Below are 19,414 nucleotides of genomic sequence, written 5' to 3'. Positions count from 1 at the left end.
AAATATGAGAGCACAGTAATCACTTTATTCACTGAATATTTTGTGATTTTCTAAATGTACCCCATTTATATTTTTAGATTATATGTAAATTTGAATATATATTATATCCAACTTTATCTGCATATACAGTTCACTATCAGGTATGCAATGCAATACATTTCATAAAGCAAAAATTAACTGCCTGATTTTATATTTTGTTTCAAAAGGTGACTATATTGTCAGTCATCTCTTTAAACTGGGTATACTGTATAATTTTATCCGCATACATACAGTACACTGACTGACATACTGTAGGGCAATATGAACTATACAGCAAATATCAACTGTTTGAATTGCTTGTATCATTGCAAAATGTAAACTATGTTATATAAAGCATGAAGATAGTATACACATAAACATTCATTAATTTCTGTAAAGCTGCTTTAAAAACAATGGGTCTCATTCACTAAGCATGCGTACACACAAATTTGTATGAACGTGGGTATAAAATTTTAAGAACAATCACAATTCACCAAAAATTCAGTAATAAAAATGTATTTTAAATTTACAAACTTCTGATAAAAAGTTAAGAGGACTTTTTATCTCACAATAGCGAGTTTACATCTTACAAGTCAGAATTGCGAAAACTCACAATTATGTTTTTTCAGATGTTTTGTTTTGTGTCAGAAACAAGCCTCTATATGCGAAAGCGCATCTCTGCAAACAGCGGCACGTTTGACGAGAGTGAGGAAAGGCTGTAAGGAAAGCCCGTGCAGAAAGCCTATATATGGAGATGCAAATACAACTATACTGTAGCTGTTGCCAATACACGTTTAAACTCAGATTTGGTCTCATGTTCAAATAAAAGTGTAAAGGAAAGACACACAGTACTCACCGTGGTCAGAGACCAGAACCAGGTTGACACATCTGTGCAACTGCTTTCCTGAGACCCTCCATCAACATCCCAAGAAGCCTGTCGACATTCAGTAAAGCCTCAATGACCTGCAATGCAAAAATCTGTCATGATTTGAAACGCAAACATTTCATCAGTAAAATCCAAAGCAGGGGAATTCATATTGATTATGAACAATTTAAGAGTGCTAACACCAAAAAAAAAAAAAACCTTTAAAAAAAATATTCTAAATCAGATATTTGCCCCCAAACTAAACTAACATTGAAGTCTGTCAATTATTTCCACATGTGGTTTGTCTTCAGTTTACCTGAGTACTCATTGGTCCATGTCGATGACCTGCATAATCAGGCTCTTCTAAGTATAAGGTGTAAAAGTCTGGCCTAAAACAGAGTGAATATACTTTAAATTAAAAAATAACATCTAAATGAACTTACTGTATTCAAGTCAAAAATAGTATTTAACGTCAGTTAATTAACCTGAATACATTAATTTACACATTTTTATGAGCTAAATATGGTAGAAATAGCTCTTTACCTTAACAATTGCAAGCTACCGTTTTTACAGTGTAGGCAGAATCAAACCAAAACAGTAATTTAAAAATAAAATAAAGAAATAAATAAATATGCATTTTTAAAAAAGCATTACCTTTCTCCTTCAGGTAAATGCAACCATTCAAAGATTTTTTGCCACCCTCTTTTCAAATGGGATGTTCCTAAAGAAAGAAAGATTATATCATCTATTTTAACTAGTTTGTTGGCTTAAAATTGAACTCAAATTTTTTGATGGCTGCTTCTAAAATCCCTTATATCTTCTACTGAATTCAGTAAAAGCCCATATTCAGAGCCATTACCTATGAAACCTGCTTCAAACTTTGAGGCAAACTTTTGTATTTAGTGTAATATGAAGTGTTGCTCTCAGTAGCTAGTTTTAGATGTGAATTATAGTCAGTCCCCACAACCCTTAAATCAACCCTAAAATCCAGTTATTAACAGTTTAAAAAAAAGGTATTGTAAATATCCACCTGTCATACTTCACCCAGTAATCTGGGAAATGTCCATTGACTTTCACATCAGATCCAGGCCAGAAGAAAGTAGCTGTTTTTAGTTTGTTTTTCATGGCTGTGAGCCAAACCTAAAGATAATCACAGGAACAACTGAATGAAAGTGCTGACAAAAGATGCAGCACACAAAAGATAAAACACCACTAACAATTACAAAAGCAAACACGCATCTGCAAAAAATCAAGATATGAGAGAGAGCCTCAGTACAAAGACAGTGATATCTATATGTGTGCATGTATGTATTTTATTTCAAGTAATGAAGACATTATGTTTTGAGTTTTTGTTATCTATATTCACCCTGGGTTGAAGAACTGGCAATCTCGTTTCATTCAATCACAGTTAATTTGTAAGGACAAAATTAGAAACTAAAATGGTCGCTACTATAGCAAAGTACATATGGTCATGAAGAAGCCCTAAAAATTCAAGCATGCACGCCTAAAGTCAGAAACCACAAAGCCCATCTCTGTAATTACTGTAAAAGGCCATAAGGATGGATACTAACCTAATCTTCAATGTAACACAGCTATCACTGAACGTGAATGCCTCACAAGCTTAAATCATCATTAGTTTGAGTCTCAAATGCCAACAGCTGCCTCTTCATCAAAAGCAAATCCCAGTATCTCCTACTAGAAGGTTTTCCACTGCATCATTTCAGCACCATGGACGGGGCAAAGCAGAAGAGCATGGCGCAGAAGGAACCAATGTTCCCAGTGAGGAGTTTGAGGAACTTCCGAAATCCTGTCCATCACCAACTAGGATATAGGAAAGTTAATCAGGAAAACAAAAACTTTGCTATAGATCTCGGATTTTCACGATTTCAGCTGCCCACCACAGAAACACCTTGTACTCTGGCATTTTTTGATAATTTGCTGCCCATTTGATTGCAAATGTGAATAGGTTGCAGTGTTAAACATCTGTGCACCACACCCTGTTTTCCCAAAACAGCTGCATTGCTGAACTCTGAAGAGAATGAGACAGATGGTACCAGACTTTCGTCTTGTGCTGTCCTGACACAGAAAACAATTTGGAAGAATTCCACTGCAAGAACTTGAAGAAAGTTCCACTCATAATGACAACAAAAGACCAAATGCAAGTCTATGCAATTCCATTAGGTTCCAGAGGATCATCAACATCAGTCCTCTTCAAGCAGTGCTTACCTGAGGCTGAAGGATGGGTCATTAAACATGAATTTGAAGGGATTTGAAGTTGGATATAAGTGTCTGCTAAACAAATAAATGTAAAAGTAAATGACTGGTAGGGATGATGGTCAATCAGCATGGTCTTTCTGATGAAGCTGGTTGATCAAGGAAACCTTGCTGGTTCAGGCTAGTTAATAAGCCTGCTAGAGAAACCAGCATCTCATATTAGGGTGGGGGACAACATCTGTTTACTTGTGCAGAAGATTCCAAGTCTAAAATAGATGGTAAGGTCACCACCACATGTTGTGTTTTGCCCATTTGAAAGATCATTCTTAAATTAGGGTGTGAAGTTCACACTAAGAGCTTAGTAATCACTTGTAAGTTTTAATCCACGTACTGTATGTTCTTAATTGGGTTGCATCATTTAAGTTAAACATCTACTTTAACCCCAAACAGCTATCTTGGCAAACTCCAAAGAGAAACATGATAAGGCTGCTACCAGATGATGGGTGTGACCTTCCCTTCATTCAACCCTGATAAAGTAAGAAATCTGGAAGAACTGTACCACATGAACTTGAAAAAAAACGTTCCACTCCATCACTCTGAATTCTGGCAGTTCAGATGAGTATACTTTATGATGACACATCACCAACAGCAGGAGCTGCTCCATCAGGTACCAGATATTTCTGACACTTGGCCAGAAGAGTGTGATCCAAAAGAACATCCGGACTCTTCAAACAGTGCCTATGTGAGACTCAACAACTAGGAATCTGAAAGGGTGTGTTACTGAAGAACTATGATGGTCACAGTCCAAGTCCAACTGTGACGTTTCTGAAAAACATATTTTGCATTTCTGGACGCATTCATGAATTTCCAGGTTGGTTTAGGTTGGCTAATGCTGGTCCGACTGCTAAACATGATGGTCAAACCAGCATTGTCTTTCTGATGAAGCTTATTCATTAAGGAAACCTTGCTTGTTCTAGCTTAGAAGCCTACTGGAGAAACCAGCATCCCATGCTGGGGACCAACTCCTGTTTACATATAAAATGTGCTAAAGACTCAAAATGTGTTCTGGGTTGATGATCTCTTAAAATACATCAATAGCTAAGGTCAAATGGAAGGTTCATCAAACAGAAATTTATAAGGATGTGTTATTAAAAAAACTATAATGTCACAGTCAGTCTTGGATATTTCTGCATATTTTTCATTGGGTTAACAAAGACTTCCAGCGTTCATGTATTTCCAAGTTGGTTTAGGTTGGCTAATGCTGGTCTGACTGCTGGGAAATGATAGTCAACCAGCATGGTCTATCTGATTGATCAAGGACACCTTGCTAGTAAGTAAGAAGACTTCTGGAAACACCAGCATCCCATGCCCTGAACCAATATCTGTTTGCATGAACATAATGAGCTGAAGACTCCAAGTTTGCTTTGGGCCGACAAACTCTAAATACATAAAGTCACCAGCATATGTGTTGTGGATGTTGGTGCCGATGTATGCATATCAATGACATTGATTAAATATGGTCTTTATAATAAATAATCTTTGCATGTATGTTTTGTTTTGGGGAAAATAAATATTTTTGATTGATATTACATAAGAAAATGTAAGGTTTGAACCAAACCATAAATATAATTAAAGAAAACAAATAAACTTGACTATATCAAATTTGTTCAAACTGTAAGGTTCACTATAGGGTTCTGGGTAACTAGTTAGTTTTTATCCAAGTCAGCTCTTATTTTGGCTGTACTATTTGCTCTTAAGGTTGAATAACCCACGAGAAAGCAAAACAAATCAAAATGATAAAAAGAAAGAAAAAAAAAAATGTTGGGAACTCCGACAAGCAGTGCTTTTATCTTGTTGTGAATTATTTTAATGTCATGTACAGTAGGTAACTGTTAATGGTAATGGCTCTATTTCCATTTGAGTATGATAGTAATTAATCATGGTTAATTATCTTAACATTTACCCCACTAAATCCCACTAAATTAGTTATCAGTTAAGTTACTTATCCAGACCTTTCTAAATAAATAAATAAATTCAAACTGAGGGGATGTAGATTGAGTTTAAAAATTTCACAAGAAAATTCTCTAATCTTTATTAAACAGATCATCACAAATCTAGAATATTGTAGATGTTAAATACTCACTGGTTCACCCTGGTACCATGCAGGGTTGAATTTCTCATCAGCTTTCAAACTGAAAGAGGCATTGCGAGTGACATCATACATCTTATTGTCCACAATTCCATGTGATTCTGGATACAGACCCTGCAAAAGAAAAAACATTTTTAAGAAAGCATTATTTCACTCATTAGAAAACAGGAGCAAAGCAAATTAACCTGTATGGTCTGTTAAAGCAACCGATGGAAACTAACAGTAATTGACTTAGCATTTTTTTTTTAAAGAACTGCAAAAAAAGGGGTGGCACAACTAACAACTACTGAGTTTCAATAAATAAACTGGAAGGTCCAAAATTAACATTTGATAAAAACTGACAGTCTTATCTTCACTGGTGTAAACAGTAAGTGATTCGAATAAAACACATAAAAACTGACTGCTAAAGAAGGCAAAAAACGATAACAGCATCAATACATTTTGACTTGTATATGTAGTTCTTTAAGAGCAATTGTGGCTTAATTTCTGCCTGTCACTTACCGTCACTATGGTGTAATGATTTGGGAAGGAAAAAAAAAAAAAAGGTGGTGGATAAGCAGGTCGCATATACGGTGTGGAGGCCCCACATTTCCCTGAAGAATCAAGATGAGATTAACCATAAATTATTTTAATTTTTTTTACATTAATTTATACCAGTAGTTAGTTCACAACAAGGGGGCCAAGGCTCACCTCAGAAACCTTCCAAAGGGGATTCAGGATGACTTTTTTTTTTTTTTTAAATAAGACAAAAATAAGACAAAAATCTGGATATATGAAGTAGCCTAATTTTAAAAGTATGACTTCTATATAAATATGACCTGGAAAAGTCATAATATTATATATTATTATAATTAATACGATCTGTAAATTGCAATAGGGATTTTACATTAGTGGTGTATAATTTAATAAACTTTTAATAGTTACATTTTCTAGTTACTGTATGTCAAACTCTACAATATTTTATCAGGCAAAATTTGTGTGTAAACAATATTTTTAAAAGTACTTATCCTTAATCTTTATCCAGTATATCATAAACAACTAGAAAATTACTATAAATTTGTTAGGTAAAAGAGTAAGATTCCCGAAGGACATTCAGCTCTTCTAAAACATAATTATTTTAATCTTAATTATACTTTATTTATGAATTATTATGACTTATTTTTAATATATGGGTGCTACAGGTTCACAGGTACTCCTGCAAGATGAATTTGACTCATTAATTTATCAGACTGACAAATGTTAAGACATTTTAAACACAAGTCAATTAAAAATGTTCATTAGATGCCCCTAACAGATATGACAGACACAATTCTATAGTCAGGATCAGACTCTGACATACTGAGTTTGTTGATGACAGGAAGCAGGCTGCTGTAGGCCTCCATGTATCCGGCCCTGAATCCATCCAAAGACACCAGAAGCAACGGCGGTTTAGAAAACCTACAGAAAAAAGACGACATTTTTAGACATGCTTAACCATGCCATGGAAATAAAGTAGCTTCCTTTTTCAGTTGAAGTACCCATGGGTAAAAATAGCAATAGGAAACGTGAGCAGGGTTTCACCCAGAGAACAGCAGATGGTGATGTATTTCTACAACAACCAGAACTACAAGGGATAGCATGCATTACTTCAGGAGACTTAAATAACTGCTAAAACTCCTAATAAGCAAACTTTTGAATGTTATAAAATATACTTGGGTATTTTGCATTTTGATCAAATACAGCTTTTATCTGGTTAACAGACGCTCAGTAAATCACTTTATTCACTGAATATTTTGTGATTTCTAAATGTACCCATTTATATTTTTAGATTATATGTAAATTTGAATATATATTATATCCAAACTTTATCTGATATACAGTTCACTATCAGGTATGCAATGCAATACATTTCATAAAGCAAAATTAACTGCCTGATTTTATATTTTGTTTCAAAAGGTGACTATATTGTCAGTCATCTCTTTAAACTGGGTATACTGTATAATTTTATCCGCATACATACAGTACACTGACTGACATACTGTAGGCAATATGAACTATACAGCAAATATCACAACTGTTTGAATTGCTTGTATCATTGGAAAATGTAAACTATGTTATATAAAGCATGAAGATATTATACACATAAACATTCATTAATTTCTGTAAAGCTGCTTTAAAAACAATGGGTCTCATTCACTAAGCATGCGTACACACAAATTTGTATGAACGTGGGTAAAAATTTTAAGAACAATCACAATTCACCAAAAATTCAGTAATAAAAATGTATTTTAAATTTACAAACTTCTGATAAAAAGTTGAAGAGGACTTTTTATCTCACAATAGCGAGTTTACATCTTACAAGTCAGAATTTGCGAAAACTCACAATTATGTTTTTTCAGATGTTTTGTTTTTTGTGTCAGAAACAAGCCTCTATATGCGAAAGCGCATCTCTGCAAACAGCGGCACGTTTGACGAGAGTGAGGAAAGGCTGTAAGGAAAGCCCGTGCAGAAAGCCTTTATATGGAGATGCAAATACAACTATACTGTTGCTGTTGCCAATACAGGTTTAAACTCAGATTTGGTCTCATGTTCAAATAAAAGTGTAAAGGAAAGACACACAGCACTCACCGTGGTCAGAGACCAGAACCAGGTTGACACATCTGTGCAACTGTCTTTCCTTGAGACCCTCCATCAACATCCCAAGAAGCCTGTCGACATTCAGTAAAGCCTCAATGACCTGCAATGCAAAAATCTGTCATGATTTGAAACGCAAACATTTCATCAGTAAAATCCAAAGCAGGGGAATTCATATTGATTATGAACAATTTAAGAGTGTTAACACCCAAAAAAAAACCTTTAACAAAAAATATTCTAAATCAGACATTTGCCCCCAAACTAAACTAACATTGAAGTCTGTCAATTATTTCCACATGTGGTTTGTCTTCAGTTTACCTGAGTACTCATTGGTCCATGTCGATGACCTGCATAATCAGGCTCTTCTAAGTATAAGGTGTAAAAGTCTGGCCTAAAACAGAGTGAATATACTTTAAATTAAAAATAACATCTAAATGAACTTACTGTATTCAAGTCAAAAATAGTATTTAACGTCAGTTAATTAACCTGAATACATTAATTTACACATTTTTATGAGCTAAATATGGTAGAAATAGCTCTTTACCTTAACAATTGCAAGCTACCGTTTTTACAGTGTAGGCAGAATCAAACCAAAACAGTAATTTAAAAATAAAATAAATAAATAAATATGCATTTTAAAAAAGCATTACCTTTCTCCTTCAGGTAAATGCAACCATTCAAAGATTTTTGCCACCCTCTTTTCAAATGGGATGTTCCTAAAGAAAGAAAAATTATATCATCTATTTTAACTAGTTTGTTGGCTTAAAATTGAACTCAAATTTTTTGATGGCTGCTTCTAAAATCCCTTATATCTTTCTACTGAATTCAGTAAAAGCCCATATTCAGAGCCATTACCTATGAAACCTGCTTCAAAACTTTGAGGCAAACTTTTGTATTTAGTGTAATATGAAGTGTTGCTCTCAGTAGCTAGTTTTAGATGTGAATTATAGTCAGTCCCCACAACCCTTAAATCAACCCTAAAATCCAGTTATTAACAGTTTAAAAAAAAGGTATTGTAAATATCCACCTGTCATACTTCACCCAGTAATCTGGGAAATGTCCATTGACTTTCACATCAGATCCAGGCCAGAAGAAAGTAGCTGTTTTTAGTTTGTTTTTCATGGCTGTGAGCCAAACCTAAAGATAATCACAGCAACAACTGAATGAAAGTGCTGACAAAAGATGCAGCACACAAAAGATAAAACACCACTAACAATTACAAAGCAACACACGCATCTGCAAAAAATCAAGATATGAGAGAGAGCCTCAGTACAAAGACAGTGATATCTATATGTGTGCATGTATGTATTTTATTTCAAGTAATGAAGACATTATGTTTTGAGTTTTTGTTATCTATATTCACCCTGGGTTGAACAACTGGCAATCTCGTTTCATTCAATCACAGTTAATTTGTAAGGACAAAATTAGAAAAACTAAAATGGTCGCTACTATAGCAAAGTACATATGGTCATGAAGAAGCCCTAAAAATTCAAGCATGCACGCCTAAAGTCAGAAACCACAAAGCCCATCTCTGTAATTACTGTAAAAGGCCATAAGGATGGATACTAACCTAATCTTCAATGTAACACAGCTATCACTGAACGTGAATGCCTCACAAGCTTAAATCATCATTAGTTTGAGTCTCAAATGCCAACAGCTGCCTCTTTTCAAAAGCAAATCCCAGTATCTCCTACTAGAAGGTTTTCCACTGCATCATTTCAGCACCATGGACGGGGCAAAGCAGAAGAGCATGGCGCAGAAGGAACCAATGTTCCCAGTGAGGAGTTTGAGGAACTTCCGAAATCCTGTCCATCACCAAGTAGGATATACGAAGTTAATCAGGAAACAAAAACTTTGCTATAGATCTCGGATTTTCACGATTTCAGCTGCCCACCACAGAAACACCTTGTACTCTGGCATTTTTTGATAATTTGCTGCCCATTTGATTGCAAATGTGAATAGGTTGCAGTGTTAAACATCTGTGCACCACACCCTGTTTTCCCAAAACAGCTGCATTGCTGAACTCTGAAGAGAATGAGACAGATGGTACCAGACTTTCGTCTTGTGCTGTCCTGACACAGAAAACAATTTGGAAGAATTCCACTGCAAGAATTTGAAGAAAGTTCCACTCATAATGACAACAAAAGACCAAATGCAAGTCTATGCAATTCCATTAGGTTCCAGAGGATCATCAACATCAGTCCTCTTCAAGCAGTGCTTACCTGAGGCTGAAGGATGGGTCATTAAACATGAATTTGAAGGGATTTGAAGTTGGATAAAAGTGTCTGCTAAACAAATAAATGTAAAAGTAAATGACTGGTAGGGATGATGGTCAATCAGCATGGTCTTTCTGATGAAGCTGGTTGATCAAGGAAACCTTGCTGGTTCAGGCTAGTTAATAAGCCTGCTAGAGAAACCAGCATCTCATATTAGGGTGGAGACAACATCTGTTTACTTGTGCAGAAGATTCCAAGTCTAAAATAGATGGTAAGGTCACCACCACATGTTGTGTTTTGCCATTTGAAAGATCATTCTTAAATTAGGACGTGAAGTTCACACTAAGAGCTTAGTAATCACTTGTAAGTTTTAATCCACGTACTGTATGTTCTTAATTGGGTTGCATCATTTAAGTTAAACATCTACTTTAACCCCAAACAGCTATCTTGGCGAACTCCAAAGAGAAACATGATAAGGCTGCTACCAGATGATGGGTGTGACCTTCCCTTCGTTCCACCCTGATAAAGTAAGAAATCTGGAAGAATTTCACCACACGAACTTGAAAAACGTTCCACTCCATCACTCTGAATTCTGGCAGTTCAGATGAATATACTCTAGGATGAAACATCACCAACAGCAGGAGCTGCTCCATCAGGTACCAGATATTTCTGACACTTGGCCAGAAGAGTGTGATCCAAAAGAACATCCGGACTCTTCAAACAGTGCCTATGTGAGACTCATCAACTAGGAATCTGAAAGGGTGTGTTACTGAAGAACTATGATGGTCACAGTCCAAGTCCAACTGTGATGTTTCTGAAAAACATATTTTGCATTTCTGGACGCATTCATGAATTTCCAGGTTGGTTTAGGTTGGCTAATGCTGGTCTGACTGCTAAACAAGATGGTCAACCAGCATTTGTCTTTCTGATGAAGCTTATTCATTAAGGAAACCTTGCTTGTTCTAGCTTAGAAGCCTACTGGAGAAACCAGCATCCCATGCTGGGGACCAACTCCTGTTTACATATAAAATGTGCTAAAGACTCAAAAATGTGTTCTGGGTTTGATGATCTCTTAAAATACATCAATAGCTAAGGTCAAATGGAAGGTTCATCAAACAGAAATTTATAAGGATGTGTTATTAAAAAAACTATAATGTCACAGTCAGTCTTGGATATTTCTGCATATTTTTCATTGGGTTAACAAAGACTTCCAGCGTTCATGTATTTCCAAGTTGGTTTAGGTTGGCTAATGCTGGTCTGACTGCTGGAAATGATAGTCAACCAGCATGGTCTATCTGATTGATCAAGGACACCTTGTTAGTAAGTAAGAAGACTTCTGGAAACACCAGCATCCCATGCTCTGAACCAATATCTGTTTGCATGAACATAATGAGCTGAAGACTCCAAGTTTGCTTTGGGCCGACAAACTCTAAATACATAAAGTCACCAGCATATGTGTTGTGGATGTAGGTGCCGATGTATGCATATCAATGACATTGATTAAATATGGTCTTTATAATAAATAATCTTTGCATGTATGTTTTGTTTTTGGGAAAATAAATATTTTTGATTGATATTACATAAGAAAATGTAAGGTTTGAACCAAACCATAAATATAATTAAAGAAAACAAATAAACTTGACTATATCAAATTTGTTCAAACTGTAAGGTTCACTCTAGGGTTCTGGGTAACTAGTTAGTTTTTATCCAAGTCAGCTCTTAATTTGGCTGTACTATTTGCTCTTAAGGTTGAATAACCCACGAGAAAGCAAAACAAATCAAAATGATAAAAAGAAAGAAAAAAAAAAATGTTGGGAACTCCGACAAGCAGTGCTTTTATCTTGTTGTGAATTATTTTAATGTCATGTACAGTAGGTAACTGTTAATGGTAATGGCTCTATTTCCATTAGAGTATGATAGTAATTAATCATGGTTAATTATCTTAACATTTACCCACTAAATCCTAACAAATTAGTTATCAGTTAAGTTACTTATCCAGACCTTTCTAAATAAATAAATAAATTCAAACTGAGGGGATGTAGATTGAGTTTAAGATTTCACAAGAAAATTCTCTAATCTTTATTAAACAGATCATCACAAATCTAGAATATTGTAGATGTTAAATACTCACTGGTTCACCCTGGTACCATGCAGGGTTGAATTTCTCAACAGCTTTCAAACTGAAAGAGGCATTGCGAGTGACATCATACATCTTATTGTCCACAATTCCATGGGATTCCGGATACAGACCCTGCAAACGAAAAACATTTTAAGAAAGCATTATTTCACTCATTAGAAAACAGGAGCAAAGCAAATTAACCTGTATGGTCTGTAAAGCAAACGATGGAACTAACAGTAATTGACTTAGCATTTTTTTTTTTAAAGAACTGCAAAAAAAGGGGTGGCACAAGCACAACTGACAACTACTGAGGTTCAATAAATAAACTGGAAGGTCCAAAATTAACATTTGATAAAACTGACAGCCTTATCTTCACTGGTGTAAACAGTAAGTGATTCGAATAAAACACATAAAAACTGACTGCTAAAGAAGGCAAAAACGATAACAGCCATTACATTTTGACTTGTATATGTAGTTCTTTAAGAGCAATTGTGGCTTAATTTCTGCCTGTCACTTACCGTCACTATGGTGTAATGATTTGGGAAGGTCTTGGTGGGATAAGCAGGTCGCATAAACGGTGTGGAGGTCCCACATTTCCCTGAAGAATCAAGATGAGATTAACCATAAATTATTTATTTTTTTACATTAATTTATACCAGTAGTTCACAACAAGGGGGCCAAGGCTCACCTCAGAAACCTTCCAAAGGGGATTCAGGATGACTTTTTTTTTTTTTTTTAAATAAGACAAAACAACCAAAAAACACAGTCTTGGAAAATCTGGATATATTAAGTAGCCAAATTTTAATTATATGACTTCTATATAAATATGACCTGGAAAAGTCATTATGCAAATTAATATGATCTTAAATGCAATGGGGATTTTATTAGTGGTGTATAATTTAATAAACTTTTAATAGTTACATTTTCTAGTTACTGTATGTCAAACTCTACAATATTTTATCAGGCAAAATTTGTGCGTAAACAATATTTTTAAAAGTACTTATCCTCAATCTTTATCCAGTATATCATGAACAACTAGAAAATTACTATAAATTTGTTAGGTAAAAGAGTAAGATTCCCGAAGGACATTCAGCTCTTCTAAAACATAATTATTTTAATCTTAATTATACTTATTTATGAATTATTATGACTTGTTTTAATATATGGGTGCTACTAGGTTCACAGGTACTCCTGCAAGATGAATTTGACTCATTAATTTATCAGACTGACAAATGTTAAGACATTTTAAACACAAGTCAATTAAAGATGTTCATTAGATGTCCCTAACAGATATGACAGACACAATTCTATAGTCAGGATCAGACTCTGACATACTGAGTTTGTTGATGACAGGAAGCAGGCTGCTGTAGGCCTCCATGTATCCGGCCCTGAATCCATCCAAAGACACCAGAAGCAACGGCGGTTTAGAAAACCTACAGAAAAAGATGACATTTTTAGACATGCTTGACATGGCATGGAATAAAGTAGCTTCCTTTTTCAGTTGAAGTACCCATGGGTAAAAATAGCAATAGGAAACTTGAGCAGGGTTTCACCCAGAGAACAGCAGATGTTGATGTATTTCTACAACAACCAGAATAACAAGGAATAGCATGCATTACTTCAGAGACTTAAATAACTGCTAAAACTCCTAATAAGCAAACTTTTGATGTTATAAAATATACTTGTATTTTGCATTTTGATCATACAGCTTTTATCTGGTTAACAGGCTTTAAGTGCCAAAATATTACAAAAGGCGCAATATCTCTCTAAAGCCCCTTTCACACTGCGATTCCGGCAAATACACGGGTAATGTGTCCCGGCATTTGTACCCGGGTCGCTAGATTTTGCACTTTCACACTGCCAGTGATTACCCGGAATATGTGCGAGCGTTCACACACAACCCGTAAAGGTCCCATAAAGACACGTGATATAAGGGTGTGACGTGTAATGTACGAGTCGAAAACACTAGGCACGTTAACTTTCACTTAAGCTGGTGAACGATCTCAGCTTCAGCGCGGAAAGTAAGGAACTAACTGATCTCTGCTCCCTTAGGGCCGTTACATAGTCAACGCGAGCAAGCAATGCGAGCGACGCGAACGACGCGCTCCCTTTCATAGTCTAAACAGTGGACGCAAGCGTCACGCGCGATGCGTGTATGCAATACACCGCTAACGCAACAGGGGGTAGTAAAGTCGGGTGATATTAGTAGAGTCGAGTCACGTGATATTCAGATCACAATGACAATGAAGAGGAGTGCATTCTATTGCTGATTTTACATCGGTGGCAACAAAGGCAGCGCAGAGATAGGCGGTGGTATGTTATACATATAAGCTCGCATAATTTTCCCTCTTCGCCCGCCATTGTATTCAAACCTTCTTCTTCTGTAAACATAATATACTTGAATTAATGTACAATACTTGCAATGTCGCCCCCACCGACAACGCATAGTATTGCGTGCATTGGCGCGTCGCGTATCAAAAACTAGGACGACACATTTGGCTACGCACCGACGCATAATGGTGGCCGAAGCGTAACGATGCGTAGCCTTGGGGACGCGTATGCGTATTGATGCGTTGACTATGAAACGGCCCTTAAGGCCAATTTATACTTCTGCGTCGAGTGTACGCCGTAGTGTACGTCGTAGACTACGCACGTAGGCGACGCCGTCTTGAGCATTTATACTTCTGCGTGTGTCTGTTTTGCTCTGCACTTACACCGCCGAAACGCTAGTTGACGCGAGCGGGTTCCACTGTGTTTACAGTCCACGAATTCGCTGCCGTCTGGCAGTCTTTGTAATCTCCCGAAGAGGAGTCATACAGATGGCTGTATTTCCTCACTTCTTCAATTAATCGCTCGGTCACTTGGTCCATTTCCATGTTGGCTCTTCACTGAATTTCGGAATTTAAAAATGGCGGGCGGTCCAGAGTGCAGAAGATCATTCCGGAAATGCGTAGGAGGTAACATGATACTACCAAGCCGACCAATCACAGATCTTGCAGTCCGCGTCGTCGCGACGCGTAGTTACATTTTTGAGGAGGTGCGCGTCAGGGTACGGCGAAGGGTACAGCGTATGGTACACGTCAATGCGTATGCTACGCCGTACCTACTACGCGCACCCGACGCAGAAGTATAAATTGGCCTTTACAGTTTGCACATATTTGTTTCGTCGCTAACGTTGATCTGCCTTCAAAACACGCTAAAAGAGTCGCGCGATAACGTGCGTCATCACTACGACACGGCATTAGCTCTGGCTTTTGTTCACACAGCGCTCGTTCCGGGACTGAACCCGGCAATGTTACTAGGTCCCCGACCCGGCTTCAATCCCGGAATCAATCCCGGGACGTGTTTGCTTTCACACAGAAGTCGACCCGGCAATGTTCCGGCAATTTGCCGGGTCCTGATTCTACTCTGAAACAACCTTAATATAATTTGTCTTAATGTAGATTTCTGACTCTATAATAACAACACTATAAAGTTACATTAGCATTAACACTTCTTCTAAAAGACTCATCAAACATCCTTAACCATTTCCTTTAAAATTGAAAAAAAAAAAAGACATTAGCTCACTGTAAGACAATTCAATTTCAAACTATATTAAAGTCAGTTATAAAATGAAGATGTTTATTGAATGTACAATTTTCCTGAATATTACTTTTATATTTTTTCAAATTATTTTCAGTATAGGTGAATGGCTCCCTTATAATGTTTTAGCTTTTTTCTGATGAGATGCAATGGTAACAAAAATGCTTTTAAAGTTAAAGCACATGGCTCATTAAGATGTCTATTTGTGTTTACGCCCGCAAATACCATTACGGCTAAAGCTGAATGCACTTCAGAGTACGTTTATTATAGCTAATGGAAAAACAACACTGACCACACAGTCCATTTACCCAGAGTCAGACATAAACACACACACACACACACACACACACACACACACACACACACACACACACACACACCTAAACATCTCTCTGTGCATCTAAATACTGTAGTTGCATTTATATACAGTGCCATTTAAAAGTCTAAGTCCACATGTGATTTAAAAGCTCTTTTTAACCCGGAAAGACCCAGAAAGTTTTAGGATGCTGAAAATTTAGAACAAAGAAGCATTATGATATGAAATGAACACTATTTCTAGGCCACTTATTCCAAGAGTTGGTAACAATATACTGTCAACACACACACACACACACACACAATGTGCCTATAAAGCCTCATTAACTATAGTTCTGTCATGATAACTTTTGGAGGGACTGACATGGTAATGTATATGACAATGTTAATGTATTTGGTCTTGGCGGAATAGTTCTGCTACACTGCTGCTGCAATACATCCACAACATGCTGCTGTGAGCATGTAAGAAATATTGCTGCTGCAAATATAACATGCATGAAATATAGCATACATGAATCACCTCGTAGCAGATCTATACAGGTGGAGCTGGGGAAGGTGAAGGGTTTCTGAAGCAAGCTTCAACTGCTACGGCAAGCACTAAGTCTTATATCTGAATGTTGAGCAGCAAGCTCATTGGCTACTGATTCAAGAGAGAACCAATCAGCTGTGCCATGTGATAATGATGTCACTAGGTCAGATTGAGTTAGACCTATCAGACTGCACCATCTAGAGTTTCATGCCAGAACTCTGTATATGGAGATGCTAATTTCTAAGCTTTGAGTTAATGATATTAACCTGACTGAGATCTTGATACAGAGCCATCTCATTTATAAACATAAGTCTGTTACCCAACAGGACACTGAGGAGTCCTGATGTCTTCACAGTCCTCTTCCAGCCAAGGTTTTTCACCTGTGAAGAAAAGACAGAAGAGAAAAGAAGTATTAATAGTAACTTGAAACTCTGGCCTGGTGTAAGTTTCCATTGAGTTAAAAGTGAGAAAGAGAAATGAAAGGGTGATTAGGAACAGTTCAGTTTTCAAACGCAGGAGAGGGTGAACATGTTGGCCTTGATAAGACAATAAAGGCCCGATATACTTCAAACGAAATCGAAGAAAGTACTGAAATGATGTCATTTCGAACAAAATCAGGCCAAAACAAAGTTCGTTTTGAGTTTGTTTCGGCAGTTTGAAACAGCTAACCAAAGCAAACTTTCTGGGGGAGTTAGTTTTGGCTCCTAAACACATATGAGCTTCAATTGGTCCGTGGCAGTTATGCAATCGGGGGGTGTGCTCTGAAACTCCAACTTTCTTTGATGTGCGATTTTTCTCCCAGGTTCGTTTCACATTCTACAGAAGTCCGGGCATAGAACAACATCTCCTGAATACACTGGAGTGTCGAATAGCTGAGCTGCCACAGATATATCCGCACTTGTACGATCGCTCACGGAGAGACTTTAAAGATTCAGAGAAAGCATTTAATTCCTGGAAAGAAATTGCAACAAACCTTTTTGTCAACCCAGAGTTACGCAAAAAGCGAAGCAGAGAAATATCCGAGACAAGTTTTCCAAAGCCATGAAAAGAATGAAAGGAAAGAGTAAAGATATAAGGTAGCAAGTACCAAATACATGTGTTTCAAATAAATGTTACACCATACTGCTGCTGCTGTTGTTCTTTCAATAAGCAAATTTAAAGGGTATACAATAAAGAAAATGCCAAACGAACATACAATAATAAACCTTTACTTTTATCAAAAGTAAATCATGACACCACATAAAATATAAAAAGGTGTAACAGTATATCCAGTTTAATAAAATAAATGAACACTTATAAAATAAAGTAACAAACTGACTCCAATATTTTTTTTCCACATCATGCTAAAGTTTTCAGACTATGAGCCATTCACACTTCCCATAAAGGACTGATTATGGTTCTTTTGTATTGCAAACTTGATACTTGACTCTGAACTGCTGCTAATCAATATTCTTTTGTCTATAATATTCTGACCATTGGTGCCCGTCTCACACCTAGATTGCCTACACTTCATCATTTCATCGTTGTTTGTTTAGGGGATACGCGCGAGCATTGCAATACACGTTTACATTAATCTACACCCCGCCTCCAGCAGCGCAGTGGTGTTGGAAAGTTCGGAAACAGTATACCATCACTCAGCCTTTTCTAACTTCTTTTTGCCCCTAAACAAAGAATGAAAACGAGCTTCGTTTGAAGTATATCGGGGCCTTAACACCACACATGCATTCAACGTAATCAATCTGGAATAAAGGCAAAATACTGGGAAAAAAATACACAAACTACATCAGTCTTCTAATGATACAAACAACTGACACAGTCCAGGCTGCTTTTTTTTCAAGTGATAATAATTAGCTGTCAGCCGCTAATGCGATGACAGGAACAAACATGGCTATGATTGTGTACATAATAGTCACTGAAGGAAGACAGCTAGCGGAATTATGAGTTAACAGGCAACATGTGGAATCTTAAATCCCTGTTGTGTTTAACTCACATCATATGTGAACAATTTGTGTTTCCAGAGGATTCGAAGAGCAGATGCAGTGCTTTCAACTACAGCCAAATCTTTTTTTTTTTTTTTTTTTTTGCTCTCACACAAATATCCTGCTTAGAAAATGTGGAAATCAGAGCTAGTTGTCACACATAAAGTTGTCACAAGAGCTGTATTTCATTAACCGAAGGTTTTAAGTCAAGAGTACAATTTTACAAATGCTTATTTTCCATAGTAGCATTTTTAAGTTGGTTTATATAATATGAAATGTAAAATATACTATGTAAAATACTATGCAATTTATGTGTTTTGTTGTTGTTGTTGACCCACTTGAGTAGATCTTAAAGGCATAGTTCACCCAAAAATGAAAATTCAGTGATCATTACTCATCCTCAAGTTGTTCCAAACCTGTATGATTTTTTTTATTTTTTTTATTCTGATGAACATAAAAGAAGATGTTTTGAAGAATGCTGGTAACCAAACAGCTTTTGGTAGCCATTGACTTCTATAGATGACAGAATTTTCATTTTTGGGTGAACTATTCCTTTAAGTACATCTTTATATGTAATTTCATAATGACTGTCTTCAAAATATGTTTATTTAATGGCAGGTTCCTTACTTACTATATATACTGTATATTGTGACAACTGTATCTTTTTTACAGCACAATAAATAATTGCAATGCTTTTAGTGCAAGACTTTAAAAACTGAATTTCAAAAATAAATCTATTTATTGGAGTAAACATGTATAAAACAATAGTGATCCTGTATAACTATTTGGACATTATTCTGTCCATACACAACCGA

At 36.3% G+C, this 19,414-nt stretch overlaps 1 protein-coding gene and 1 long non-coding RNA gene across 2 annotated transcripts in view; both read right to left on the bottom strand.

Annotated features, from left to right (window-relative positions):
- enpp1 (ectonucleotide pyrophosphatase/phosphodiesterase 1) overlaps positions 1-19,414 on the bottom strand; it is a 51,321-nt gene that overhangs the window by 23,136 nt on the left and 8,771 nt on the right. The window contains exons 5-12 of the mRNA XM_042747328.1: positions 16,940-17,000; positions 13,530-13,627; positions 12,713-12,792; positions 12,207-12,326; positions 8,887-8,996; positions 8,510-8,575; positions 8,178-8,250; positions 7,854-7,962 (exon numbers count right to left, since the gene is read on the bottom strand). Of these exons, the coding sequence (XP_042603262.1) occupies positions 7,854-7,962; positions 8,178-8,250; positions 8,510-8,575; positions 8,887-8,996; positions 12,207-12,326; positions 12,713-12,792; positions 13,530-13,627; positions 16,940-17,000 (717 nt within the window). The remainder of the gene's footprint in view (positions 1-7,853; positions 7,963-8,177; positions 8,251-8,509; positions 8,576-8,886; positions 8,997-12,206; positions 12,327-12,712; positions 12,793-13,529; positions 13,628-16,939; positions 17,001-19,414) is intronic.
- Positions 2,003-5,776, bottom strand: LOC122141120. Its single transcript, XR_006157553.1, has 3 exons — positions 5,748-5,776; positions 5,241-5,360; positions 2,003-2,023 (listed from the first exon to the last, which is right to left on the bottom strand). It is a non-coding gene; the product is annotated as an uncharacterized LOC122141120 (long non-coding RNA).

This window comes from Cyprinus carpio, chromosome B20 (assembly GCF_018340385.1).
Source record: "Cyprinus carpio isolate SPL01 chromosome B20, ASM1834038v1, whole genome shotgun sequence".
Classification (NCBI taxonomy): Eukaryota; Metazoa; Chordata; class Actinopteri; order Cypriniformes; family Cyprinidae; genus Cyprinus; species Cyprinus carpio.
This window is presented reverse-complemented; position numbering and strand designations above follow the sequence as displayed.